The 27,901-nt window shown below is 52.5% G+C and overlaps 2 protein-coding genes across 3 annotated transcripts; both read left to right on the top strand.

Moving 5' to 3' along the window:
• The first annotated feature begins 13,172 nt into the window (after positions 1-13,172).
• Positions 13,173-18,809, top strand: PYY (peptide YY). Of its 2 annotated transcripts, none has more exons than XM_045986116.1 (4): positions 13,173-13,252; positions 17,580-17,707; positions 18,046-18,233; positions 18,327-18,411. In XM_045986116.1, the coding sequence occupies exons 3-4, from the start codon at positions 18,046-18,048 to the stop codon at positions 18,409-18,411; spliced, it is 273 nt and encodes a 90-aa protein (XP_045842072.1). In that variant the 5' UTR covers positions 13,173-13,252; positions 17,580-17,707. The 2 variants fall into 2 exon arrangements, with proteins under 2 accessions (XP_045842072.1, XP_045842071.1); XM_045986115.1 differs by lacking the exon at positions 13,173-13,252 and adding an exon at positions 18,572-18,809 and having other exon boundaries at positions 18,327-18,407.
• A 7,760-nt stretch (positions 18,810-26,569) lies between these two features.
• Positions 26,570-27,333, top strand: PPY (pancreatic polypeptide). Its single transcript, XM_045983729.1, has 3 exons — positions 26,570-26,760; positions 26,982-27,053; positions 27,207-27,333. Exons 1-3 carry the CDS (start codon positions 26,570-26,572, stop codon positions 27,229-27,231), a joined length of 288 nt encoding a protein of 95 aa, XP_045839685.1. The 3' UTR covers positions 27,232-27,333.
• The last annotated feature ends 568 nt before the right edge of the window (positions 27,334-27,901 follow it).

Below are 27,901 nucleotides of genomic sequence, written 5' to 3'. Positions count from 1 at the left end.
ATCCCAGTTGAGCCCAGCATCCAGCTTCAAGCATGTCTTACTGACATCTCATTAGCTTGAAAGACTGTCCAGTTCTGCCATGCCTGTTTCTGCCACATGCCCAAATCTGCTTTATTTCCCAGTACTCCTGCTTTTGCCAGAAGCTTGACTAAGTCTTCTTTTTTTTGCCTGACTCCTGCCCCAAAGTCAGGCCCCCAAGTACCAGCATACAGGTTGTGCACTGCAAAAGAGCATTGAATCTCAGGGGCACTGTTCACATTGTAGACACAGAGTAGTGTATATGAGCACGCAGTGATCTCGCCATCAAATGCTTGGTCACTAAGGGAGCCCCCTCCTATGAAATACCACACAGACACCCGGGGCCTTAGGATAGGAGAATTAAGCAGGGAGGGCACCTGGTTGGCTCAGTCCATGCAGCATGTGACTCTTGATCTCTCAGAGTTTTGAGTTCAAGCCCCACGTTGGGTGTGGAGACCACTTAAAAATAAAATCTTAAAAAAAAAATGACATTCACATAATGGAATATTATGGAAGATGAGAATGAACAAGATACAAACACGTATAACAACAGGATGAACTTCACAAACGTACTGTGGAAGGTGAGGAGCTGGACACGAACACTTACCACGTGATTTCATTGATATGTTTGAGATAAGGGTATGTGGTTACCCTCAGCAGGGCACTGATGGGAAGGGGGGCAAGAGAAGGACTTCTGGGGGATGGTAACGTGCTCTGTCTCTTATACTGGGTGCTAGTTACACGGTGTGTTTAGTTTGTGGAAACCCAATGAGCCGAACATTTACAGTTTGTGCACAATAATGAATGGGGGCTATTCTCCTATAAAAAAATGTTGAAAAAGTTTAAAACATTTATAGATGAGGCACCTGGATGGCGCAGTAGGTTAAGTGTCTGACTCTTGGTTTCGGATCGGGTCACGATTTCAGGGCCGTGAGATCAAGCCCCGGGTCAGGCTCGGAGTCAGACTCTGTTTCTGACTCGGAGTCAGAGCCTGCTTAAGATTCTCTCTCTCCCTCACCCTCCGCCCTTCTCCACCATCATGTGCTCTCTCAACCCGAAATAAATAATCTTTTTTTTTAAGATTTTATTTATTTATTTGACAGACAGAAATCACAAGTAGGCAGAGAGGCAGCAGAGAGAGGGGGAAGCAGGCTCCCCGCTGAGCAGAGAGCCCGGTGCGGGGCTCGATCCCAGGACCTGAGCTAAAGGCAGAGGCTTTAACCCACTAAGCCACCCAGGTGCCCCAGCAAATAAATAATCTTAAAAAAAAAACATTTTTAGAACTACCATTTGGATAAATGTAAGCTCTCTTCCATGGACTAAGCTCTCTCTGGCCTGCTTCTTCCTCTCCTCCCCATCTCCCCTCTTCCATCCCTGGGCCTCGTCTGGATGCCCAGATCCTCATTTCCCCTTTGGCCGGCTGGTTGCTCAAATTGTGGGCTTGTATGCAGACACACCTACAGTTTTTCTTGTTACTGTTATTAGAAAAGGGAGTGCTTTAAAAGTCTTTATTTTTTTCACAAAGACGCTATATAGGTAAGTGCAGTCCTTGTCCAGATGTCTTGTTTCCCCTTCAGCGTGTTGTGGTTGGGGATTATTAAGTCCAGCTGTGTGTGAAGAAAAACTCAAATTTATAAAGTCTCAACCTGGTGACCCTCAAACTTGAGTGGTGGCAGAATCCAGCAGTGGCCTTATTAAAGCCCAGTCCCCACCCCCAGATTCTGATTCAGTAGTTTTCAGGATGGAGCTGGATAATGTGTCTTTCTAACAAGTTGTGAGGTGATGCTGTTGCTCCTGATGCGGAAACCACACTTTGAGAATGATCGCCACAAACATACAAGGTCATATTCTCTTGTATAAAAAGCCCAGAAGTTGGCAACCCCGGGTTGATGTGGTGGTGAGTTGTCAGGGATCCAGGGCTTGTCAGGCTTTCACTCTGGCTGTCTGAGATGTGTCCTTTGCCTTATCCAACGTGGCTGCCTGAGCTCCAGCCATTAGGTCTTCCTCCAGCAAACAGAAAGGAGGATGAAGCAGAAAATAAAAACAAGAACAAAACACGTACAATTATGGTGCCTTAAAATGCCTCGAATGACACTTCCTAGAAATTATAAACATAGCTTTCATTGGCAATCCATTGGCCAGAACTTACTCATATCTACATAACTAATTGCAAGAGAGGTTGGGACTATGTGTTTGTTTATTTATTTATTTAAAATCGGTTTCAGCTAAGTCTGAGGTTCTCTGACTAATGAAGAAGAGAAGAATAAATTTGGGGACAACCAGCAAGAGTCAGAGAACATATCCCAAGCCACCCCATCTGCCCAGGGCCAGGGAGCCAGGCCTGTGCCAGAGGTCCATGCCCAACTGGGCATGGATTAGGTGACCTCACATAAGGCAAGTCACCTTACCTCTTTGTGTCTCATATCTTGGTTTATGAAATAGAGACTCACTCATATCTACATTCCAACTCACATTTACTGAGTGAGCCTCTTCCCTCGCCTGCCACCGGGATGGGGGCCACAATGGAGAGAAGTCAAGGGCACTGTCTGCGAGGTGCCCACAGTCCAGGGGGCAGATGGACAAACAGCTTTGCCCTTCTGAAGCAGGGTGTTGGGGGCTATACTTTGAGGAGCCCAGCCACAGAGTGGGAGTGGGTGACCTCCACGAATAACGTTTCTCCTACCTTCACTGTTGCAGCAACAGAGAAACATCATGAGTGTGTGACTTACAAATAGCTAAGTACTTTGGAGAACGTGTGGCTCTTTCTGAGGGACAGACCCAAACGAAGTGTCTGGGCAATAACACTCAATGCTGCCACACCTCACCAGCAGCAGAGGGGGGTGACCTGGGGGAGAGCGTGGTGGGGGCTTCAAGTATTCATGGAGGCCATGGACAGTCTTCCTCAGAAAGACCATCCTTCGTACAGATTTTGTCATGCAACTTCACAGATTCCTGAAGCCCATCGAAGGACCCTGGTTAAGAACTTACTGTAGGGGGACACCTGGGTGGCGCCATTAGTTAAGCATCTGACTCTTGATTTCAGCTCAGGTCATGATCAGGGTCATGAGATCGAGCCCCGTGGCAGGCTCCCCATTCAGTGGGAAATGTGCTTGACATTCTCTCTTTCCCTCTGCCCCCCCCTCATGTGCAAGCGCTCGCTCTCTCTCTCTCTCAAATAAATAAAAGCAACAATAACAACAACAACAACAAAAACCCCCGAAAGACAAAAAAAAAAAAAAAACCAAAGAAATCCCCAAACCTCTTATTGTAGAGAAAATCTCAGCTAGTGGTGGTTTTTAAGAGCCCAAGGTTCTGGGACAGCAGTTTCAAGAGGTTTTCCTGAACAGCCCCATTCTGGAGCGGGGACCACTGGCAGGAAAACCCCCTGTGGCAGGGGCGGGGATGGCTCAGAGACTGGACTATGGTTTCTGGGGACTTCAGAGCTGGGCAGAGGAGAGTGGAGAGCAGAGAGAGTGAGGCAGGAGAAAGTGGCTGGGGGGCGAAGGAGGAGGGAGGTGGGGAGGGTCATGAAAGTCATGCCAAGGAACGGGCAGGTCTGTGGTGCCTGTGTTGGGGATAGGTAGGCCTAGAATGGGCTTCAGGCCAGCATCCTCTGGGGGGGGCAGTGCCACCCCCACCCCCGCGTCCTGTCAGGTGCAAGGCGGTGTCAAGGAGAGGCACCCCCCCAAAAAACCCTAGTTTCCATGCAGCTGGCCTGGGTCTCGGTCTCCCCGGGAGGCGCCAGCAGGGCGGCTGGTGGGTTGTGTTCTGTATTCTCCTCTCTCTGCTGTCCCCTCCCTGCTCCCTGCATGGATGGCACAGACTGAGTCACACTAATGGCTTTCCATGGAGCCCTCAGAACCAATGAAGCTGTTAACGAGTGAGGGAGCAAATGAGTTGCACTACTTTCTCCCTCCACGGGGGGCCGCGGAGCAGGCCAGGGCTGCACAGGGGGTATGGAATGGAGTAGGGGTGAAGCCTGTCGCTTGGGCAAGGGAGGGAAGGCAAGGGGGTGGGGAGAGGGAGAAGCAAGAGGTTCTGCGTGGGGGAGGAGAGGACAACGTGTGGAAAGGGAGTTAGTGAGAGCTGTGGAGAGGGATGGGGAGATGCAGAGGGGAGAGAATTAGAGAAGGGAGCGGAAAGGGTATTGGGGGCAGGGTGGGGGGTGGGGTGAGGGTTCTCCTTGGTCCTGGGCACTGGGGGAGGCAAAGTTAGGAAGGCCAGGCTTTGGCCTTGAGGAGAGGAGACCACAGCTTGGATGGGGAGGGAGACAAGTAGATCCATGATTTTATTTATCAGAAGAAACCTGTGACCTGGGCTTTATCATTCCCTTTTTGCAGAGAGGCTCAGGGAGGTCAGGCAACTTGCCCAAAGTCACACAGCTGAGAAATGCTAGTGAGATTCAAACCCAGAGCTGTCTGACTCTGGAATCCATGCCTTTTCCACTGCCCTCGGTTTTGCAAGTATGTGGAAGAGAAGACATGATCGGAAACCGCTAAGAACAGATTACTCTGGCTTGATCTAATTTGCCTCATTAATGGAATTACTCGGGGCGGGGGGGTGGAGGTACCACAGGCTCCTTGTGTCTGGACTTTAGCAAGGCGCTTGGCAAAATCTCTCCTGACATCCTGTGGACACAGGGGTGACATATGGGCAAAGGACTCAATGGCTGGAAGAATTTCTAATTAGATGTGGGGCCGATTCTAAAAGTAGTTGATGGCAGAGCGGAGGCAGTGACTCTGTCCTTGGTTCTGTTCTCCTTCACCTTTTTTTCCTTTTCTCTTCCCTTGTAACTATATTCCATTATCCAAGTAACAAATGTCTATTGTAGACAAATGTAAACTATGGATAAGCAAAAAGGAAGAAAAGGCATCCTGAGGGGCGCCTGGGTGGCTCAGTGGGTTAAAGCCTCTGCCTTCGGCTCAGGTCATGATCCCAAGGTACTGGGATCGAGCCCCGCATCAGGCTCTCTGCTCAGCTGGGAGTCTGCTTCCCCCTCTCTCTCTGCCTGCCTCTCTGCCTACTTGTGATCTCTGTCTGTCAAATAAATAAATAAAATCTTAAAAAAAGAAAAAAAGAAAAAAAAAGAAAAGGCATCCTGGATCTTACTAAGAACATTCACCAAATAGTCTGAACATTTTCGGAATGAAATATTGGGGATAAAAAAACCCTCAACAACAACAACAACAACAACAACAAGCCCTCCACAAGGGACGCTGGGCTGGCTCAGTCTGTAGAGCGTGGGACTCTCGATCTCAGGGTTGTAAGTTCGAGCGCAGGTAAGTAACCTACTGTTCACATTTAGGGTGTATCCTGCCAATCACTTTATTGCAAATAATGGCCATAAACTCTAGCATTTTACTGGGCATTTACGAGAACTGGCCATGGTGCTGAGCATCGTATGGGCACCGTGTCATTAAATCCTCATCTCCCTTTATGGGCACTTTTATGATCTACTTTCCACAGATGACAACGCCGAGGCTCAGAGATGACGCAGCTTGGCCACAGAGGCTTGGGGGAGCAGATGAAGTGAGTTTGTACCAGGATTTGTCTAGCTCTGGAGTGGAATTCTGAGCTTCTAGGAGACCCTATGCTCTCTAAATGCACCTGGACCCGCTCCCCCACAGTCCTCCCCTTCCCACCTCACCTCCTGCTGGGGGCTACTTGTGCCCGGTGGTCATGAATCTTCATGCGGCTTCCCTTCTGCCTGTATGTCCCCGAGGTGGACCTCCCAGAAGGCGCAGATGGCAGTGGAACAGTATAATCTCATGGCCTTTAAGCAGCCACCTCCACTGGGCATTTCTCATATGTTCCTGACACAGGCAGCTGTCTCAGTTCAAAAAGCAAGGAATTTATTTTATTTTTAACACTTTTTAAAAAAAGATTTTATTTATTTATTTGACAGAGAGAGAGCACAAGTAAGCAGAGCAGCAGGCAGAGGGAGAGAGAGAAGCAAGCTCTCTGCTGAGCAGGGAGCCTGATGCAGGGCTCGATCCCAGGACCCTAGAATCATGACCTGAGCTGAAGGCAGACGCTTAACTGACTGAGCCACTCAGGTGCCCCAATTTTTAACCCTTTTTGAAATCTTACTATTTTATCAGGAACTGTGTCAAGCTCTTTAGAGATAGTAACTTAAAAAAATGAATCTGAAAAGTAACATACAGTAAATTTGACTTTTTTTGGTTGGGGAACAGTTCTGACTTTTAACATGTGTGTAGATTCCTGTGGTCACCACCGCAGGTCAGGGTTTGCAAGAGTCACGTCACTCCACAGGACTCCCAGGCACTATCCCGTGCAGTCGTTCCTCCTCCTACCCCTATCTTCGGCAACTACTAATGTGCTCTTTATCACCATAGTTTTATCTTTTTGAGAATGTCCGTAAATAGAATTCTACAGTGTGTGACCTTTTGAGACAGGCTTTCTGCATTCAGCCTGACGCCTTTGACATTAATCTAATTTATTCTGCATCTCAATGGTTCGTTTCTCTTCATTGCTAAGTAGTAAATATCCCAATATATGAATGTACCATAGCTTGTTCACTTGGTCCCTCACTGAGGGATACTCAGATTGTTTCCAACTTGGGGCAATTATGAACAGACCTGCTATAAACACTCATGGACAGGTTTTATTTTTTATTTTATTTGTTTATTTGACAGACAGAGATCACAAGCAGGCAGAGAGGCAGGCAGAGAGAGAGGGGGAAGCAGGCTCCCCGCTGAGCAGAGAGCCTGATGATGCGGGGCTCGATCCCAGGACCCTGAGATCATGACCTGAGCCGAAGGCAGAGGCTTTAACCCACTGAGCCACCCAGGTGCCCCAGACAGGTTTTTGTGTGGACATATGTGTTCATTTCTCTAGGATAACTGCCTTGGAGTGGGATTTCTGGTTCATATAGGGTCTAAAGGGTTTCCGGTTGAACTGCAGAAGAAAATGGCAATGTCTTTAGACACCATCTGACTCTTCCTTCATGATTCTTTTAGTGCAGATTAGCTGGTAGCAAATTCCCTTAGTTCTTCCTTTCACTGAAAATTTCCTTTCTTTTTGTTTTTTTAAAGACTTTATTATTTTTTAAAATTTTATTTATTTATTTGAGAGAGAGAGAGAGAGAGACAGCATGAGAGGGGAGAAGGTCAGAGGGAGAAGCAAATTCCCCATGGAGCTGGGAGCCTGATGCGGGACTTGATCCTAGGATTTATTTTTAAGTAATCTCCACACTCAACGTGGGGCTTGAACTCATGCCCCAGAGATCAAGAGTCACATGCTTCACGCACTGAGCCAGCTAGGTGCACTCTCTGTGGCTTAGAGTGGATGATTTCTCATGCTTTATCTTCAAGTTCACTGGTTCTTTCTTTTGTTATATCCATTCTGCTATTTGATCCCATCCAGGGAATTTCTATTTTGGTTATTTTATTTTTTTCACTTCTAAAATTTCCATTTGGGGGGTGCCTGAGTGGCTCAGTCATTAAGTGGCTGCCTTTGGCTCAGGTCATGATCCCAGGGTCCTGGAATCGAGCCTTACTTCGGGCTCCCTGCTCAGTGGGGAACCTGCTTCTCCTTCTCCCGCTCCCCTTGCTTGTGTTCCCTCTCTCATTGTGACTTTGTTAAATAAATAAATAAAATCTTTGAAATAAAATAAAATAAAACAAAATTTCCATTTGGTTCTGTTTTTATATCTTTATGTATTTTTTTTAAAGATTTATTTATTTATTTAACAGACGGAGATCACAAGTAGGCAGAGAAGCAGGCAGAGAGAGAAGAGGAAGTAGGCTCCCCACTGAGCAGAAAGCCTGATGCGGGGCTCCATCCCAGGACTCTGGGATCATGACCTGAGCTGAAGGCAGAGGCTTTAACCCACTGAGCCACCCAGGCGCCCCCCTAATTGCTTTTAAAAATTGTCACAACTGGGGCACCTGGGTGGCTCAGTGGGTTAAGCCTCTGCCTTCAGCTCGGGTCATGATCTCAGGGTCCTGGGATCGAGCCCCACATCGGGCTCTCTGCTCAGCGGGGAGCCTGCTTCCTCCTCTCTCTCTGCCTACTTGTGATCTCTCTCTCTGTCAAATAAATAAATCTTAAAAAAAAAATTGTCACAACTGGGGGCGCCTGGATGGCTTCGTCAGTTGGGTATTTACCTTTGGCTTGGGTCATGATCCCAGGGTCCTGGGATCCCTCCCCGTGTCTGTCTGTCTCTCTCTCTCTTTCTCTCTCTCTCTATCTCTCTGGCTCCCTGCTCAGTGGGGAGTCTGCTTCTCCCTCTGCCTCTGCCCCTTCCCCCACTCCTGCTATCTCAAATTAAAAAAAAACTTAAAGAATTAAAATGACCACAACTGTTTGAAGTAGATACTGTTGTCATCTACATCTGACAGATGATGAGACTGAGGTACACGGAGGGTGAGTAATTTGTCCAAGGTCACACAGCTTGTAAGTGGCCAACCCCGTCCTACTGGCCCTGGGAGTGCGTGTCCTCAGTCCCTAGTTTTGCAGCCTCAGAGGCAGGTGCACGCTGCCCCTGCGGAGGGGAGCGAGGTCTGGTGCCCCTTATGGTGGGCGGGGCCCCATATCCATCACTGCCCAGCCTGCAGGGTGGGCAAAGGGAGGGCGCAAAGTGCAATGGGACAGGAATGCACTTCTGCATTTAGGAGTGTGTACATGTACGTGTGTATGCACGCTTGTATATGTGCTTGCTAAATCGTGCAGCCCGTGCCTGTGAGGGGCTGGATTCATTCGTTTAGCAGAAGTATTGATCCCCACCTCCCACCCCGTGGCATCCCCCCCCCCCCCCAGGGGGATACATCAGTGAAGAAAGCAAAGACCCTTGTATTCTAGGAGTGTCTCCATCTCTTCAGGCACTACAACCAATTACGATAAACTTGGTAGCACTTAAAAAGCAAAATTTATTTCCCACAATTCTGGAAACTGAGAAATCCAAGATTAGGGCACCAGTAGATTCAGGGTCCGGGGAGAACCCCTTCCTGATTCATGGAGAGGGTTCCTGCTACGTCCTCACCTGGCGGAAGGGCTGAGGGAGCTCCCTGGTACCCCATTCACGAGTCCTCAACAGCTCATCATGCACCAAAGACCCCACCTGCTGAGAGCACCACACTGGGGGTTAGGATTTCCACATGAGACATTCTGTCACAAGTAGGCAGACGATACACATAATAAGTAAGTTACTGTGTGGTGTGGCAGAAAGTGGGAAGTGCTGTGGGAGAAAACAGGACAGGAAAGGAGCATCAGGAACGCTGGGGGAGAGGGTTGGGTGTCTGTTTATTGACACAGAAAGACCCTGCGATGCATCACTGAACGACAGATAAAAGCCAAACACCTTCTATACAGTATATCCCATTTCTTAAATTTATGGATCAAAGTGTGTTCCACAAGCCTTAAGGAGGAGGACGCCCCCTCCCCTGTCCATTCCATGTGCCCCCCTCTATTCCAGGGGAGCACACAGAGTAAAGTTAAGTCCTCTGACGAATTCCTTTGTGGTTACTCCCCAATTCCGAGACCTGCTGCCCGTTCCTAGATCTGCACTGCTCTGTCTCCAGACTTCCAAAGAGCGATTCAAGTCACTTGTGCTGGGAAGCCAAAATTTCCCACTCAGCCACCTGCGAGTTGGAAATTCTCTTCAAGGAGCCGGAGATCCCTGGAGATTTGGGGGTCAAGACAAGGGCCTGCTACTGACTTGCACTGTCGGTGCTTCCATTCCATCTTCTGCATGAATGGGGCGAGTCGTGTTTGCAGGGAAGACTAAGCGAATATGTGAAAAGGCCTGGTGTCTTGACAGCACTTGAGAAATGTTGATTCATCATTTTGGCTCTGTAGGTGGGAAGGAGTTTTAGTTGACTGGCAGACATCCAAATGGGTATGTCTGGGACCAAAGATATACGGGTCAGGAGCTCAGCAGAGGAGCAAGGGACCGGGATCTGGGGCTATTCGCAGAGGGGGCTGTGGCCTAAGAAGAATATATATTTGGTCTTTGTCCCCAGTTCCCGATGCAGAGCTCCTAAAAGCCCTTGGCATTTCCTGGGTAAGAGGAACATCTTTTAGTTTTAACGAGGGGACTCTTGGTGAGTGGGCCCCTAGATACCTTCAGGAGGGGGACTGGTCATCCGAAAGACCAAGCCTTGATGGGAAGCCTGGAACTTTCAGCTCCACTCCCCCATCTCCAAGGAGGACCGTGAACCACAGCCCCGCAGGACAGGAGCTCCTGCCCTGGGGACCCTTCCGCGCCTTGCCCCGTATGCCTCTCTATCTGGCTGCTCATCTGTATCCCTTCTAACATCTTTTATAATAAACCAGAAAGTGTAAATAAAGTGTATTCCTGAGTTCTTGGAAATGTTCTAGCAGACTATCAAACCCAAGGACGGGGTCACAGGAGTCCCGGATTTATAGCCTCTTGGTCAGAAGCACAGGAGGTCCAGGGGTTCGACAGCATCTGAAAGGGGAGCAGGACTTTGGGCCTGGCCTGTGAGTGGCGGCCCCTGTGCTCACCTTAGGTAGTTAGTGTCAGAATTGGATCAAACCGCTGAGCGCCCACTCGGTGTTGGGGGAATCAGAGACGGTGGTTGAGGTGGGAAAACACCACAGAGTTGGCTAAAACCGTGGGGGAAGGTGATATCCTCGTGGTGGGGACCACGTTTCCTAGGCTCCCTGCTAGTAAGGCGTGTCCACGTGACCAGGTTCTGGACATTGGAGTAGGACGAGAAGTCATGCGTGCAGCTTCCCCCATTAGATTTTTAATTTTAAAAAGATTTTATTTATTTATTTGAGAGAGAGAGAGAGAAAGAGCATGAGAGGGGAGAAGAGGGAGAAGCAGACTCCCCGCGGAGCTGGGAGCCCAATGTGGTACTTGATTCCGGGACACCGGGACCATGACCTGAGCTGAAGGCAGTCATTTAACCAACTGAGACGTGCAGGTGCCCTGCCCCCTCCCCCAATTAGATTTTTTTTTCTTTTTTTAAAAGATTTTATTTATTTATTTGACAGAGAGAGACAAAGTGAGAGAGGGAACTCAAGCAGGGGAAATGGGAGAGGGAGAAGCAGGCTTCCGGCTGAGCAAGGACCCTGATGCGGGGCTTGATCCCAGGTTCCAGAAGCCGCTTAAGGACTGAGCCACCCCAGGGCCCTCCCCCCCGGCCCATTAGATTTTTAAAAGGAAAATGCTCACCCTCTACTTCTTCTTTACTCATTCCCATGAACTGGCAGTGAATGTGGGGAGATGATCCTTCTTCTGCGGGGTAACAAGATAGAAGGTGCTGGGCTCCTTGGGGGTCAGAGCCACCACCAGAGCCCCCACCTCTGGACCATCTGCCAGCTTGGACCTTTGTAGAAGAGGGAAATCAACCTCTTTCTTCCTCCCTCCCTCATCTCCCACCCCTCCCCTCCCCTCCTTCTCCCTTCTTTCCTCCCTCCCTCCCTCCCTTCCTCATTTCCTTCTTTCTTTCTTGCTTGCTTTCTTTCTTTCTTTTTCTTCCCTTTCCCTCCCTCCCTCCCTTCTTTCCTCCCTCCCTCCCTACCACCCTTCTTCCCTCCTTCTTTCTCCCTTCCTCTCTTCCTTTCTCTCTCCCTCTTTTTTCTTTCTTTCTCTCTCTCTCTCTTCTCTATGCTGGGTATGGAATGCAATATGGGCCTTCAACTCATGACCCTGAGATCAAGACCTAAACTGAGATCAAGAGTTGGATACTTGGAGTGCCTGGGTGGCTCAGTTGTTAGGCGTCTGTACTCAGCTCAGGTCATGATCTCAGGAGCCTGGGATCCAGCCTCACATTGGACTCCCTGCTCAGCAGGGAGCCTGCTTGTCCCTCTCCCACTCCCCCTGCTTGTGTTCCCTCTCTCACTGTGTCTCACTCTGTCAAATAAATAAATAAAAGCTTAAACAAAAAAAGAGTTGGATACTGAACTAACTGAGCCACTCAGGCGCCCCTTCATTCGTTCTTTAAACTATTAAAGTGATATATACATCCTATAAAAACATTCAAATTCAAACTATACAAAAAGTAGGTTAAACTGCTGGAGAAGTCCTTGCTTAGATATAAGCAGGACTGGGTCACTGGCCACTCTTCAGAAAAAGCTGGTCAAAGTGGACAATCATAAAATAGAAACAGAGGGGCACCTGGGTGGCTCAGTGGGTTAAAGCTTCTGCCTTCAGCTCAGATCATGATCCCAGGGTCCTGGGATTGAGCCCCACATCGGGCTTTCTGCTCAGCGGGGAGCCTGCTTCCCTTCCTCCCTCTCTGCCTGCCTCGCTACCTACTTGTGATCTCTGTCAAATAAATAAATAAAAATAAAAAAAAAAAGAAACATATATGTCTTTGTCAAATCGTTTTGACTTCAAACCTATAAATGCACATTTAAGCATCAGGCTCTCTTTGGGCTCCTGACTGAGGTGTCCTTGTCTTCCTTGCATTAATCACTCCCACAACCCATCACCTGTTATTTCCAGTTTCCTTAAATGGGGTGAGAAGGTAAGGACACAAATGAAACTATCTGGTGTAGAAGCCACCTAGATTTTTTTTTTTTTTTTTTTTTTTTAGAATTTTCTCCAAAAAATTTCTAGTTACCCTTCACACCTCCTTCAACATTTCTGTGATTCTCTGGTTGGTTCAAAGCAGCCAACGTGTAGTTTTCAAGGAAGTGATTCTGTGCACTCACATTTCATCAGTTGGTGTACTATTTAATTGAATTACGTGATAATAGGATTATGGGATTATAGGATTACAAAGACAAGTATACCTGGCTGAAACAGGGGGAGAGATCCAGCTGACTCTGGTAAACAGGCAGCCCAGCCCGAGGCCCCAGGGGATGGGGGGAACCTGAAGTACCTGCTCTTTGAGACCTGGGGTCAGCACGCTCTGGTTCCCCTGAACCTGTTTTTGTACATCCTGAGTACAAATGGTTTTACGAGGGATGGTTTTATATCTTTAAATGGTTGGAAAAAATCAAAAGGAGAATATTTTATGGCCTGAAATGGACGTTGAAATTCAATCTTTGATATCCACCAGTAAAGTCTCACTGGGGTGCAGCCACGCCCATTCTTCGTTTGTTTGCGTAGTTCTATGGCGGCTTCTGTGGACAGTAGCCAAGGTGAATGGCAGAACAGAGACTAAAATGTTTACTGTTTGGTCCTTTACAGAAAGGCTTGGCCAATACCTATTCTAGAGAGAAGCCTGAACCTTGGGATTGCACCACGCCACAGGTATCTATCACCGCGATTTCCAGAAGGACCGAGGACTTGGCGGTAAGGGAAGCTTCTCTAGGACAGCTCCGGTCATCCGAAGTGAAAATCCTTTCTTTCATGGCATTCCTGCCTCCCAAAGCCGCCCCCTTGGTAAAAGCAGGATCCAGGTTGTGACAGTTTGAACCATTTCTCATCGACCTCACTCACTCACCCACGGTCCCTGTTGTCCATCACAGGGCTTTGTACACAGTGACAGATCACAAGAAGGAGAGGGTGGCCCTGTCTGTCCCCTGCCGTGAATCTGAGCAGATGACCAAGCTTCCTTGAATGCAGCTGATACCCTTTGGGAGAGGTGCCATTTCTCCGCAGTGTCAACGGGTTATTCCTCATTCTCTGCTTCACTCCGTGCAAAGGGCCAGTGTTTTCAGGCAACAGGACATTTGTACTCATGACAAAAGGAACAGACTTGCATTTCGAAACGCACCGTCGCGGTAGCCAGTATTTTCCTGCGCTATGGCTGGGAATCAAGGTGGCATAGAGAGTTTCACATGGGCTAATAAACAAGCAGCCTTAACCAGTGGAGAGCAGAGCAGACTGATCCACTGCCTAACCACCGTTGACATCCATCGATTGTCCACCGTGTCCTCCAGGGGATTTTTTCCTAGCTAGATGCAAGACTCAGTACTGTCTGGACATAACCGGGCATTGTCCTTAGGTGACACGTGTGTGGGATATCTGCACCGGTGAAGAGAGTATGTGTGTGTGTGTGTGTGTGAGAGAGAGAGAGAGAGAGAGAGAGTGTTTCTGGGCCACCATCACATCTTGGCTGGATTACTACAGTGGGTTCCTAACTGGCCTCTCTGGTTCTGACCTTGCCCTCCTACAGTCTGCTCTCAACATAGCCACCGGGATGCTGCCTTTAAAACCCAAGTCAGGGGGCCCCTGGCTGGCTCCGTTGGTGGAGCAAGTGACTCTTGGTCTCAGGGTTGTGGATGTGAGCTGCACATCGGGTGTTGAGATTACTTAAAAAAAATAAAATCTTTAAAAACAAATGAAAAAAAAAAAAAATTACACTTAGGTCCAACCATGTCACTCCTTGGACCGAAGCTCTCGTGTCATTCTGAGCAAAAGCTAAAGTCCTCATAGCAACCTACGAGACCTTACATCGTCCAGTCCCCTGGTGCCTCACTGATCTCTCTCCTTCTCACTGACCCCATTGCGCACTCCATTCCAACCCCATGGACCTTCTTACCGTTCTCAAACTGTGAAGCCCACTCCTACCTCAGGGCCTTTGCACTTGCTCTTTCCCCTGCATGGAACATTCTTCCCAACGTAGCCTCATGGTTTGCTTCCTCACTTCCTTCAAATGCCATCTCATAAAAGAGGCATTCCTCAACCACCCAACATAAAATAAGTCCCGCACACCGCAGTACTCTTTCTGCCTTACCCTGATTTTCTCCACAGTACTTATCATAATCAGACATACTACATGCTTTCTTGATTGATTTTCTATTTCTTGCCATTAGAATGTAAGTTCCACGAGGGCAAGGATTTTGCCCATTTGTTCACGGCTCTGTGCTCTGTGCTTAGCATATAGGCCTAGGAGAGTAGGGGCTTAGTAATTGCCACGTGGCAACCCGCTGTCCACAGAACCGTGGGCATGAGGCCTTGTTGAGGGTGGAAGGCAGTGGCTTAGCCCTGCCCAGTGCATGGTATATTAAAGAGAGCCCTTGTGTGTGGGAAGTGGGGGACAGTGGGCAGGCAGTGGGGTGGGGGAGACAATGCTAAGCTGCTGGGGATGTGTACCATGGGTCATCCTATCTTGATGAGTGGCCCTGGAGTCCCCCTGCACAAGGGGAATGCTCAGCTGGGGTCCAAGTTCCTGGCCTCCCTGACCCCTGGAGAGACCTTACTAGGTGTTCTGAGAATGGGGATCAAGGGCAAGGGCGCCCCAGTGATTCTGTCCCCCTTGCTCTTTGAGGACAAGTTGGAGGCAGGTGCTGGTCCCAAGTCTACAACAACAATTAATTTGAAGTTTCTTCTTTCACAGATATCAGCCCCTCACATCCCAAACACATCTAATAGCAACTGAGTCATGGGTCAATGATGGTGGCGGGTACGTGGGTGGGGGTAACTGAGTCCATTGATCGAGGGCCGAGACGTCATCCCCACTAATGAACAAGTTAATAAAGTCTTTAATGAGGTGGTGGTGATTAATGAACCAATCAGCTTGCCCTGTAATTGGAAAGTGGAGCTGAAGGGCGGGGTGGGCCCGTGGGAGGTTTGTAGGCTACGGTAGGCTGGCTGCTGTCCCTCTCCTAGTCACTCTAAAAGCAAAGAGGGAAGCGACTACTTTAGGGGTTGTACCTCGAACCCAAGCCTTCCCCCATACCTTCTGGCTTCTCTACTGTTTCTCCTCTGCTCCCATCTGTCCTCAGAGCCCCCCCCCCCAACACCCAGAGAAAGGAGAGGCCACCAATTCCCGCTGGGCACTTCGCAAGCACTGTCCTCTCTCTCTGCCGGGGATCAGTACACCGGAACCCCCTGCCATGACCACACCCAGGGCTGCAGAAGAGCAAATGGCTCCCACTCTCGGACATCCTTGTCCCCGTTAGCCTGCAGGGGTCCTTATCTAGGCTCCGACCCCTGGGATTGCAGCTGTTCCAACCAGCTCCCTGGCTGTTGCCTTGCCGTCTGCTCCCCCAACTGGACCCAGACCTGTCCCTCTGTTTTCCTCTCTATCTTTGTGTCCCGGCAACTCCCCAGACTGGGGCTCTGCAAGGAGGGTGCCATGCCTCCTCCCTTAGGATGGGATTCCCTGGTGATAACGACTTTGTCCCTTCCCTCACACTGGAGATCCCCAAGGGTATGGCCACGACTGTCCTCTGAGACTGGGGGTCCTGGAGAACAGGGCTGTGCACCTGCCCTCAGGTGAATGATTTTTCTCCTCCCTCTGAGTATAGAGTCCAGGTCCCCTCATCTGCCTTCACGCTCAGTGTGCTGCCCTGGCCATTCCTGGGATACGCAGGGCCCAAGGGCCCGACTGGTTGATAAGGCGCCATTTCCGGAGAGTGCAGGTGATTGAACCTATAAAAAGATGATTGAGGGAGCCCTTGACTCTCCACCTTGAGAGAGCTCTAAAAATAACACCCATGGCCATCTGTCCTGGGGGGTGGAGGGGCTGGCGCAGAAACAAGATGGTGCCTCCTGCCCTCAGGGGCTGATGGGGCACAGGGAAGCCCTGGAGGCTCTGGCCAGGCTGGGAGAAAGGGAACTGGAAAGGGCTTTATGGGGAGACTCCCCAACAGCCCTCTTTTCCCCGAGGGAGCAGGTGGGCCTAATGTGGTTGGCCTCTCAGAGAGGGTAGCAGGCTCCCAAATTAGACTCCCCTCCCCTGCTCCCACGCCCAACTTTTGAGTTCTATGGTTATTCCTGGTAGTGAGCCATTCTGCCCCTCAGTGGAGAGGGCCTCTTCCCGGGGTCTACCCCAGCGCTTTCCTCTTGTTCCAATCCTGGGTTCCCTCCTCTCTCAGACCTTCAGTTACTTCATCTGTAAAATGGGTATAAACTCAGCTCATTGGGTTGTGCTGAGATCCTGTATAGCCCGTGCACGGTAGGTGCCTAATAAACAGAGTCCCTTCCTCTTTCTTTCAAAGGCCCTGGGTGAGGATCTTTGCCCCAGAACCCAGTGGAGACTGAAATGGGCTGGGGACAGTGGGCCTGGGTCTGTGGGTGTCAGGCTGGATGCGCAGGTGGCCGACTCAGCTGCTTCTGGGAGTGGGGACTGGCCTCTACCTCCTTTTGGCCCTCTCCCCAGATCTTTATCAGAGAAGGGACATAGTGGGGTGTCCAGATAGACCTGTCCCCTAGAACATCATAAACAGCACATCAAGAGCCCAAATCATAGCTCCTACCCCACCTCCAGTAGAAAGAGGCTTTCCCTGCTTTCCCCACGGGTTCTGCCTCTCCTCAGCCCCTCTCCAAGGAATTGCAGAGTGAGGGCCGAAAAGGCTGCCTTTTCCGTGGACCAGTCACAGGTCTCATGGCTGGAGGCAGTGTCCAGGCTATGCCCGCCCTTCCCAGCCATGGGTAGACTAGGGAAGATGGGAGTCTTATCCCTGGTCCCAGGGACTGCCTCAGGAGTCTAGATACCAACGTTCCACTTCCTGGGGAGGCTACACCCTGCTGTTGGGGGGCTGTGGGGTGAAGATGGGGTTCAGGAGCTGTCCAGGGTCTGAGTCTGAGTCTGATCTCCAGCAAGGTGGAGACATCACGCACTGTCTGGGTGTACACTCAGCGATCTGGCGGGGGTGGAGACAAGGAGGAGGAAGGGCCCTCCCCACCCCTCCAGCTCCCCCTCCCCCTCAAACTCCCCCTCCTTTCCCAGGCCGAGATATAAGCCCCGCAGGGAAGGCGCTGAGCAGAGGAAGAGGCCACAGCCCCACCTGCAGCATTCCAGCCCTTGGGACTTCTTTCACCTGCCACTTGCTCATCTCTGCTTCCGGAGCTGTCGCCGTGAGTGGCCCGGGAATGGTCTGGTGCGGGGGATCCCCGGCTATCTGGTGGAGAAACTGAGGCTGGGATGGTGAAAATTGGGGCTGAGCGGCCAGCCACTGTTCTGGGCAGTACGAGTGGGAGCTGGGGAGACCGGCAGGGCTTCTGCCTCTCTGAAATATGGGGAAACTGAGGCAGAGTCAGTGCAGTGCCCGAGAACACATAGCCAGCAGGTGGCTGAGCCTTGGTCCGGCAGTGGCCCTGCACAGGCCGGGGAGCGTGGGCCCGACGGCAGCCTCAGCCTCCCGCAGTCTGGTGTCGAGGCCGGGGATGACCCACGATCCCTGCCCCTGCTCCAGATGGTGACGGTGCGCAGGCCGTGGCCCGCCGTGGCCACAATGCTGTTGGCCCTGCTCGCCTGCCTGGGGGCGCTGGTCCACGCTTACCCCTCCAAGCCCGAGGCTCCCGGCGAAGACGCCTCGCCCGAGGAGCTCAGCCGCTACTACGCGTCGCTGCGCCACTACCTCAACCTGGTCACTCGGCAGCGGTGAGTCGGCTGGGCGCGGGGTCCGCGGGACTCCGGCCCTCCGCCCAGGGGCGTGCCCGTGTCTGACCCCGCCCCCTCTGGACCCGCCCCCAGGTATGGGAAACGCGACATCCCCGAGGCGGTCCTGGCGAAACTGCTCTTCCCCGACGACGAGGACCGCCGGGTCAAGACACGGTAAAAGTGTCTCCCCGCCACCCACGCCCCCAGCACACATCCTGTCTCCCAGTGCTCGGTCTGGGATGCGCGGCCCCACGGAAACACCTAGCGCGTTCCCCCAGTCTAGCCTTCCCAGATCCGAGGTCGGTCTCTGAGCCATTCCTTTCCGTTCCTTCCTGCAGGCCAGAAGGCCCGTACATGTGGTGACGACCCCAAGGGCTCCTGGGAGATATGCTAACTACACCGACCTCATTTGCATGATTGCTCTGATCCGGGAACCTGGGTTCCTCTCCCTGCCGGCTGCGCCTGGGGGGTGGGTGCGGGATGGGGGTCTTCATTCCATTTCTCCGTGTCCTCAGCCCCTGGGCTGGAGGGCGGTGTGTGGTCTTTTCCTGCTCCCCAAATAAAGAGCAAATTTCACTGAAACAGAATGTGTGCCTTTGTATTTCCTTTTCCTTCTCCCTCTTGGAGGTGGCATCCGGAGGGAGCGGAGGGTGGGGGCACCAGTCAGGAGAAGACGGGGCACCGCAGACGAAAGCCTCCCCAGGACAAGACTGGGACAGAGTGGGAGGCGCTCTCTGCTCTGAGCTAAGAGAAGACCCTTTGGCCCAGCAGGGGCGGGGAGGATGGAGCCCCCCACCCCACCCCAGCAAGGGACCTCTGTGGCACCCTCCAGTGGGGCAGGATGAAAGTTCTTGACAAGAGGCAGGGAGGAGAGAATGGGGAGGGTGGAAAGGAGCTTGCTAGGCAGCCTAGGAGAGCAGATGGGGACAGAGGTGCAGGTGGCTGGGGGTGTGGGCTTGGCACCAATCCCTCAGGGCAGTTACCCTGAGGAGATGTACTACTAGCCTCCAGGGCTGTCGTGGCTGGGGGGTGGGGTAGAGATGGGATTCAAGATGGGAATGTGGAGGAAGTCATTTGGGAGGGGGTGAGGTGGGTGCACGTGTGCTGTGGGAGGGGTCATTTCTAACTTCCCTTCTTCCCTGGGCAGGAGGTGCGATGGGAGTGTGGAGGCTGCCCTTTCCCTTAGCAACTGCCCTCCCTGACATCGCTGAATTCCCACCCCATGGATCAGGCACTCATTGTGCCTTCCTGCTGACAAGGGACACTCCCCCCCACCCCCCGTGCACCCCTACTATTCCATTGACTAGACACTGAAGGCTGAAGGCGCTGTGGATGTTTAAACTGAAGTCTGACCCAAATTTCTCACCACTCTATGACGGAGGAATCCCAGAGCCTTTCTGCAGGCTGATCTTCCCGATACTCTTCCTTCCCAGCCCCTTTCCTCCAGGAAGCCTGCCTTGAGTGTCCCTGCTCTTCACTCTTTCTGGCCTCTGTGGCAGCCCAGCTCTCAAGGCCACTACTGTGTTGTCTCCATGTTGCTGTGCCCAGTCTCCCTTCTAAGTCTGAGGAACCCCTAAAGGAGGGGCCCACATCTCCCCACTCAGAAACAGCCTCCTCAGTCTGTGGGCTCTTGCCCGGGCCCCTAGGTCACAGGACACGCACAAGCACAAGGTGGGGAGCTGAGCAATGAGAATGAGAATCAGGCTGAAGCCAAAGACACAGATCCAGAGGGGGTCAGCCGGTCAGGGAAGCTGGTGTGGCACATCGGAGAGTAGGAGTCTCAGGACTGTTTGCAGTTAGATGGCTATGGAGGAAGAGAAGATCCTAAAGCCGGCTCTGTCATAGCTGCTCTGATACCATCTGCCCTAGGGGGCCTGGGGCTCCGACTCCTATCCTTTCCTGTGCTGCCTGCCTTTGAAGGTAGGGCAGGAATGGCTGGAAGAGAGGCAGGTCCGGGGCCTGGCACACATCTCAAACTACGTGGACTCTGACGCTGGACGCCTTTGTCCAGACCACTCCCCTTGGGGGTATAGCTCAGGGGTAGAGCATTTGACTGCAGACCCCTCCCCTGCCTGCAGAGCCCTTTCGCTCCTTTCCAGTCTGGAAGACATCTTCAGGATAGTGTTCACCTCTTCCCCCAGAAGCCTCTCCTGATTTCTTAGGATAGAGTTAGTTTCTCTGGTTCTCCCTGCTCTGTTGTCCTTATCTGAGATCCAACCCCTGGGTCATTCTGCCGCTTCTCTCCTCCAATCCCACTCCCTCTGCACCAGGAGAGGAGGGGTGGGAACCCGCAGTGGCTGTCCCGAGCTTTGGCTCATTTTATGGTCAGAGGAGTGGGACTGCATGTGCCTGGCCCCCGGTCTGGCGGTCTGCCTGGGAGGACTTTGGTCAATTTGAGGCGGATGGAAGAGACCCCTAGTGTGAATTTTGCATGACCACAATTTCAGTTTGGCCTGTCTGGTTGGCCATCGCTGACCTGGGTTCACCTCCCATTCACTTGGAGGAGGGCTGAGCCAGTGATTTACCACGGACAACAGGACTCAACCAGCCTTGCCCCCGCAGGAGCCTTAGATGGGATATTAATGGTGACAACAGGTACCTTCCGAAAGAAGCACTTACGTGCTAGACACTGAGCTATTTGTTTTACACACACCTTATTGCTAGAATATTGATTTGGCTTTTTAAACAGAGGCAGAATTAGCAGTGGCTTAAACAAGACAGGAATTTATTTCTCTTTTATTTAAAATTCAAGTGGCCTCTGGGGAGTCAGAAGCTCTGTTCCAGGAGGACATCCAAAAGCCCAGGGTCCCATTTTGTGGCATCTCCATGTCCTCCTCTGCATGACCGAAGATGGCCCACCATCACCACCTTCGTGTTCCAGTCCCAGGGAAGGGTGGGACCGGAGAAGGGCAGGTGTGCTGGGTATTATGCTGATTCGCAACTACCCGAAGACTTAGCAGCATCCACCAACCACTTCATATCAGTCATGATTTTGTGGGTCAGGATTGCGAAGGACTCAACTAGGTTCCTGTCCTTTGGAGTCTTTCATGCAGTGACAGTCAGAGGTTGGCTGGCTGGGATCGTCAGAGGGCACCCCTGGGTTGATGCCGAAGAAGGCTCACTCACGTTGTCTGATGGGTGCTGCGGGGAGCTCCACTGGGTCTCTTGACCCACCAGCTCCACGTGGGGGCCCCTCCCACGCCATATTCTTGGGGTAGATGGACCTGTAAGGTAGCTGGCTCCCCCCCCCTCCACCCCGAGTGAGGGCTCCGGGAGAAGCAGGAGAAAGCAGGGCGCCCTTGGCTTCCTGGTGCTACTGTCAGAGAGCACCACGAGCCCAGAGGTTTAACAGCAGTTCTGGGGGCTAAAGTCTGAAGTCCAGGGGTCCTCGGAGTTGCTGCCTTCTGAGGGCTGTGAGGGAAGGGGCTCTTCCAGGCTTGTCTCCTTGACTCGCAGGCAGCTTCCCTTTCGGCTTGACTGTTTCTGTGTCCAAATACCCCTTTGACTTAAACAGAGCAGTCATATTGTGTGAGGGGTCTACTCTCCTTCAGTGTGACCTCATCTTAATTAACGACATCTGCAATGACCCTATTGCCATATAAGGCTGGGTCCTGAGGTACTGGGGGTTAGGATTTCAACATACGAATTCGGCGGGGTGCGGGGGGGGGGATACCATTCAACTCCTAACGGCTCCGTTCTATGACCTGGCCTCACAAGCTAACAAGTCACCTTCCAACACACTCTATTGGTCAAGCAGTCACAGGTCCACCTGCATTCGAGAAGAGGGGACGCGGGCCCCGTTGTAGAACTACACGTAAGAGAGGAGTTGCTCTGGCAACCCTTCTGTGGTCATCTTTGCGACCACCGGCCTCAGGACCGCACCACCATTACTAGAACCAGAGAGGTGCCACTCATCTCATTGGCTAGAACTTAGTCACGTGGCCCCACTTCATTGGCTAGAACTTAGTCACGTGGCCCCACTTCATTGGCTAGAACTAGTCACGTGGTCCCACTTCATTGGCTAGTACTTAGTCACTTGGCTCTAACTCGTGGCCAGAACAACCCGGGAGCTGCCTTTAGCTGAGTGTGCAAGGGCTGTTCTCAGCCTCTTTCATGATGGAGGGAGGAGAGAGAGGGTACTGGGACAACGCACGGTGTCCGTTACAAACACGATCTCCGTTGAACAGCCTGAATCTGAGCTCTCACGCAGGCCTACGCCCAGGAGTCCGGTGGTGGGCAGTGGTGGGGAGGGGGCGGGGGAGCGGTGTGACCTCAGAGATGGAAGATCTGGATTCCAGTCCTGCTGCCGATAGTCAGCCATGTGATTCTGGCCAGGTCATTCCATTTTGATGCCTGTATGTCTTCACTGGTTACGCATGGAAGCTTATACCTTAAATAATATTGATAAGAGTTCACTGCTTAGGCTCAGAGAGCTTATGTCCTCTGCGGAAAGTCACACAGCTGGTGAGTGGTAGAGCTAGTGAGGAAAACAGCTGCATCTACAGCCTGACATAGGCTTATTTAAAAAAAATATTTATTTATTTGAGAGAGAGAGAGCACAAGCAGGTGGAGGGGCAGACTCCTTGCTCAGCAGGGAGCCCTGTGTGAGACTCAATCCCAGGACCCTGGGATCATGACCTGAGCCCAGGGCAGATGTTTAAACTGACTGAGCCGCTCAGGCGGCCCTGACACATGCTTATTAGCACCCCCTCTTTTCCTTTACTCTCCTACTCATTTGTACCCCCTCAGAACTGCTCTGGCTGCTCTCCCTTCCAATATCCTCAGGGAAAAATTCCCCTTCTTCCACACCCAGACCCTCTTTTTCAGAAAAATCTAGGCTGACAGTGATAGGATTTGCTTTTGCAGGCCCGGTGGGCAGGGAGGGAAAATTACTGAACACTGTGAGGCCTGCAGGGTTCCTGGGTGCGGAGGGAGTCTCCCGGAGAGAGAGAAGCAGGGACAGAGTCCAATCTCAAATGAGTGACCTGAGTCCCCAGTCAGGCCTGCGTTGATTTGGAGGGAGTGGGATGGGGGGCTCAACTCATGTGTGTGTGAGACAACTGTCCTCAGCCTAAGGGTTTCTCCAGCAAATAGGGGACCTCCTGGGTTCCTGGCATCCAGGGGCAGCCACCTGTCCCCACCTCTGTTGCTGCCACCCAGTGCAGGAATAAGACACTGGGCCAGGCTGCTTTGGAGGCACTCTTGGGAGAGGGGCGTACAGAGGATGCGATGCAGGCCAAATTCCTGCCCTGCAGTCCCATATATGGGGACCCCACTCCACTTGCTAGAGCACACTCGGCCTCACCCTGTGATCCCAGGTGTTCCTGGGGTGTTCCTCCTAGTTTTCCTGAAGCCCTCACTCCATCCCTAATGTGGCCCAGCGGCCATCCTCCTTGTCTTAGAAGGCATGGGGCTGGGCAGGTGAGAAGGGACCTTTTGCATTTCATTTGGTCTGCCTGCAGGTAAGTGCTTGGTGCCTTCTCTAAGCAGGGCTCCAGGGCAAGCCCTCAGAACATATGCAGTTGAGTGAGAAACAAAACCCCGATCTGGATCTGGCCATACAGTTCAGAAAGCACACCCACTAACTTTCCCTCTTCCTTTGTCCCAACATCCCTGAGAGGACCCGGAAGGGGAATCTGTTGTTTGCAAAGGAGAAAAATGAAAGCTATAGGTTCAGTTGACATCGTGGAATACATGCCTCATTTCTTAGGCACAAGACAAAACTATAACTGGCCCCAGCACTCTCGTCAATCCGCAGATCTGCTATCTGTCTGCAGGGGCTCCATTCCAACATAGGTAGTGGCCAGAACGGGTCCCAGCAGGCTGTAATCTTGTAGGCGGCCAGACCTTCCGAGCTAGGATTGGGCCCTGGCGCCCCCTGGTGGCACAATGCAGCTGCTGCGGCCTCATCGCCTCTGTTTTGCAAAGTGGGCACCAAGTCCTGGGCTTGCCAGGCGACAGACCAATTATTTAAGTATTTGAGAGAAAGAGAGGACAAGCAGATTCCCCGCTGAGCAGTGAGCCCAAAGTGGGACTCGATCCCAGGACTCTGGGATCATGACCTGAGCCCAAGGCAGATGCTTCACCGACTGAGCCACGCAGGTGTCCCTCCATAGTTGTTTTTAAGCTGTTGTCTGGTGAAGCATTATTGTTCTTCTTGTTACCAGAAATCAGAATTGAGCAGAACAAGGCAGAACAGACATTTACTGACACTTTCTTTATCTCATTATCTGGAGGAAAATCAAAGCTCAGAGAGGCTAATGGAATTACTTTCCAGGGTCCCACAGAGCCAAAGGCAAAGCCAGGATTTGGACACTAAGCCCGCTATGCCAGATCCCTGGGGTAACAGCTCCCGCTGTCACACCCTCTACGACTCCCCCTGTAACACACACACTTTTGGTGTCTTGATCTGGGACAGCAGGACGTCAGGGGTAAGAGGGCCTGCGCTCCCTACTCAAGCTTCAGTGTATCATTTAGACACGGCCAGTTACTGCTGCTTGGCCTGAGCCGGAGAGGGGTTAGGGGTTGAGGAAGGGACGCTGAGCTGGGCAGACTCACGGGCTCATCGGGGTGGAGGCGAGGCGGCATGGTTGGGATTGTGGGCTTGGGATTCCAAGCCAGAACTTGAGTCCTAGCTATCTGTGTGGTCTTGGGCAAGTCTCTTCGCCTTGTGAGCCTCGCATTGCTCAGCCCAAAAATGGGAAATTATAGCAAAACTTTGACAGCCTCACTTAGGAAAAAAAGAGTCCAGATTTTGGAATTAAACTTTGTGTTAAACTCAGGATTTCCCACTGACTAGTTATGTGGGCTGGGGCTAGTTACTTAAAGTCTCTGAGTCAGTTTCTGAACCTGTAAGATGGGTCATTGCAGGGACCCAGCGAGATGATTGAGCGAGGGGCACACTGGCAAGTTCAAGGCTTTATGATGCTGGTTTATCACTGCCTTGGAAAGGGGCTCTGGGAAATGGCTCTCGCACCGGCTCCCACCACTCCAGTTCCCCTGATTCCAGGCACATGGGTTCTTACTCTGCACCCCACACACCAGCCGGGTCTCTCCGTGCCTGGGTCCCCACTCCTTCCCCCATTGCCTAGTTACCTAAGGCATTTCCCCTCCAGTTTCCCTGTTCCCACTTTGTCCTAGTCACAACCTGGAAAGGAAGTCCTGACTCTCCATCCTGGAGTCCGAAACCCTAGCCTTGATCTTATGATTCCCGTTAATCTCTGGGAGGCAGGAGGGGCTGTTCAGAGGCCTGGGACCAGAACCTTTCAGTCATCCTGAGGTCCTAGACCCCCATTCTTCTTGAACCAAGCCTCCTTTGGTGCCCAAAGGTGATTGGGGGCCCACAGGAGACCTACTATGGCCCACTTTTACCTGTTATGCTGCGGCCCTGTCCCCCTCCCGGCCCTGGCCCCAGGGCTGGTGCTGTGGATACCAGGGAGACCGTGGGAGGAGGGGGTGAGCTGCGGAGTGAGAGAGGCTGACAGGAGGCGGGGACTCTGGGGGGGCTGAGGACTATAAAGGGGCACGGGGGGAGGGCAGGGACACCCATCTGGCCCTCAGGACTCAAGGTAAGTGGTCCTAGTCTGGAGGGGACTGGGAGGCCAGGCTCTGGGGAGTCCTTGGGACTAGGGGCCTGGGGTGGGGGAAGGAGCTTTGCAGAGCAGGGAGGTGGTATTGGGAGGTCTGGGTTCCTGCTTGGGTCCGGCTCTACACCTGGACAGACGGATGACCCTGGCAGAGCAATCTGTGGATCAGAAGACTGGAGACGTGTGCGGGAGTGCGTGGTAGCCGTGCACACAAATGTGGCCTTGTGAGTGACAGGGTCTGACAGTGCACCCGTGCCTATTGGCTGAGGGCGATGCAGGCAACAGTGTCTTCTCCAGGACCTGTCCCTGAATGTCTATCCTGGCGGCGGTTGCCGGGGGGCAGACCCGCAGGCCCTGGTTTTCTGTCCTTTGATTCGCAAGTTCATTTTGTGCGCTCCCACCCCGTTGGTGAGCTGGAGCACGTCTTCACCTCACCCTGAATCCAAGTCCTCAGAGCCACCAGGCCCTGGATGTCATGAGTCCTGGCTCTCCTGTCCCAGATCCCCACCTTCTCTGCTATGTTTTTGACTTTGCCGAAGGCCTGGGTGCAGAGTGGGCTGCCGAGGGGCTCAGGCTCATGACCTAGGCTGTCGGCGCTCTCCAGGGCATGTCTGGGAGGTTGGGTGCTGAGAACCAAGTAGCCCTTTGTTCAGCCCCTTTGTTCCCAGTCTTGGGGAAATGGGTGATGGGTGAAGGGGTTGGGCAGATGGGCTCCGTTCTGTCTCTACCTTCCCTCTCCCCACTCCTCAGATGCCCGCTGCCCACCGCTGCCTCTCCCTGCTGCTCCTGTCTGCCTGCACGGCTCTGTTGCTGCGGCCACGGCTTGGGGCCCGGGCAGCCCCGCTGGAGCCAGTGTACCCCGGGGACAATGCCACACCAGAGCAGATGGCCCAGTATGCAGCTGAGCTCCGCAGATACATCAACATGCTGACCAGGCCCAGGTGCGTGCGAGGCGGGGTGGGAGGGAGAGATCCCAGTATCTGTGGCCGTGTGCCATGATCCCAGCCCCTTCCATGCTCCTGGGAAAGCAGAGCACTTCTACTGACTAGGTCTGGAGCCCTGGGCCCTGGAGGGAAAGACAGGGGGTGTGCAAGGGTGGGCATGAGGCAGGTGAGCTGGCACGTGGGCACAGGGCTTGCCCCAGCTATCTCTCCCCTCCCAGGTATGGGAAAAGAGACAGAGAAGAAACACTGGACATCCTGGAGTGGGGCTCCCCCCATGCAGCTGGCCCCAGGTGGGTTTGCTTCCCTGCTCTGTGTGCCTAGATCCCTGGGGCTGAAATGGGTGTGTGGGGAGGGGAGAACAAAGGCCCCAGGGCTGGCCTGGGGTCTCCAGAGGGTGTGAGGACTGTCCCCTCCCGCTGCCATGTTCTGCCCTCTCCTCACAGGGACCTCAGCCCGATGGACTTGTGATGCCAGCTCCTGCCTCCTTTGACTCCAAGAGCAATGCTGGCCCACCTACCCCCTCGGCACCCTTGGCAATGGTCAAAGCTTGCTCCCTGCCCCCACACAGACTAAATAAAGCAAATCAAAGTCAGAGCTTCTCTGTGTGTCTCTGTGGACCCCTGGTGGGGGCAGGCTGGGCCACATGCTCCAGAGAGACAGAGAGACAGGGGAGGGAGAGGAGGGAAAGGAGGGAAAGGAGGGTAATGTCAGGGATCCAGAAGGCCTTCGGGGTATGTAGGGTTGGCAGGGCCATTCAGCTCATGCTCTCCGGCTCCACAGAGGGGCAGGCCCAGAGGGAGGTAGGGGCTCCTCCACGGCCATTCAGCGGGTCAGTGAGGTTTGACTTTTCCCATTTCAGCACTTCTAGACCTTCCTGATCAACAGCTTGACGACAGCCCTTCCCCACAGGCACCCCCACCAATGCTTTTCAACACCTAGGCACTAGGCCAAGTATGAATGTACACTGAAGTGTCCTTGGCACGTAGCCAGGGGCAACGATGCAGCCCGGAGGAATGACTGGTGGCCCCAAGTCACCAGCTGCCCTCCTCCGGGCAGATCACAGATGGCTTACCGTGCATGTTCAGTAGGATCATAGCTATCCGGGGGCCTGGGGCCCAGCAGAAGCACGGCCAGCGCA

Source organism: Meles meles, chromosome 18, assembly GCF_922984935.1.
Source record: "Meles meles chromosome 18, mMelMel3.1 paternal haplotype, whole genome shotgun sequence".
In the NCBI taxonomy this organism is placed as follows: domain Eukaryota; kingdom Metazoa; phylum Chordata; class Mammalia; order Carnivora; family Mustelidae; genus Meles; species Meles meles.
This window is presented reverse-complemented; position numbering and strand designations above follow the sequence as displayed.

Coding starts and splice junctions, on each gene's coding strand:
- PPY (XM_045983729.1), top strand. CDS start 26,570: ATGCCCGCTGCCCACCGCTGCCTCTCCCTGCTGCTCCTGTCTGCCTGC. Junction 26,761..26,981: donor AACATGCTGACCAGGCCCAG/GTGCGTGCGAGG, acceptor CTCCCCTCCCAG/GTATGGGAAAAGAGACAGAG. Junction 27,054..27,206: donor CCCCATGCAGCTGGCCCCAG/GTGGGTTTGCTT, acceptor CTCTCCTCACAG/GGACCTCAGCCCGATGGACT.
- PYY (XM_045986115.1), top strand. CDS start 18,046: ATGGTGACGGTGCGCAGGCCGTGGCCCGCCGTGGCCACAATGCTGTTG. Junction 18,234..18,326: donor AACCTGGTCACTCGGCAGCG/GTGAGTCGGCTG, acceptor ACCCGCCCCCAG/GTATGGGAAACGCGACATCC. Junction 18,408..18,571: donor GACCGCCGGGTCAAGACACG/GTAAAAGTGTCT, acceptor TCCTTCCTGCAG/GCCAGAAGGCCCGTACATGT.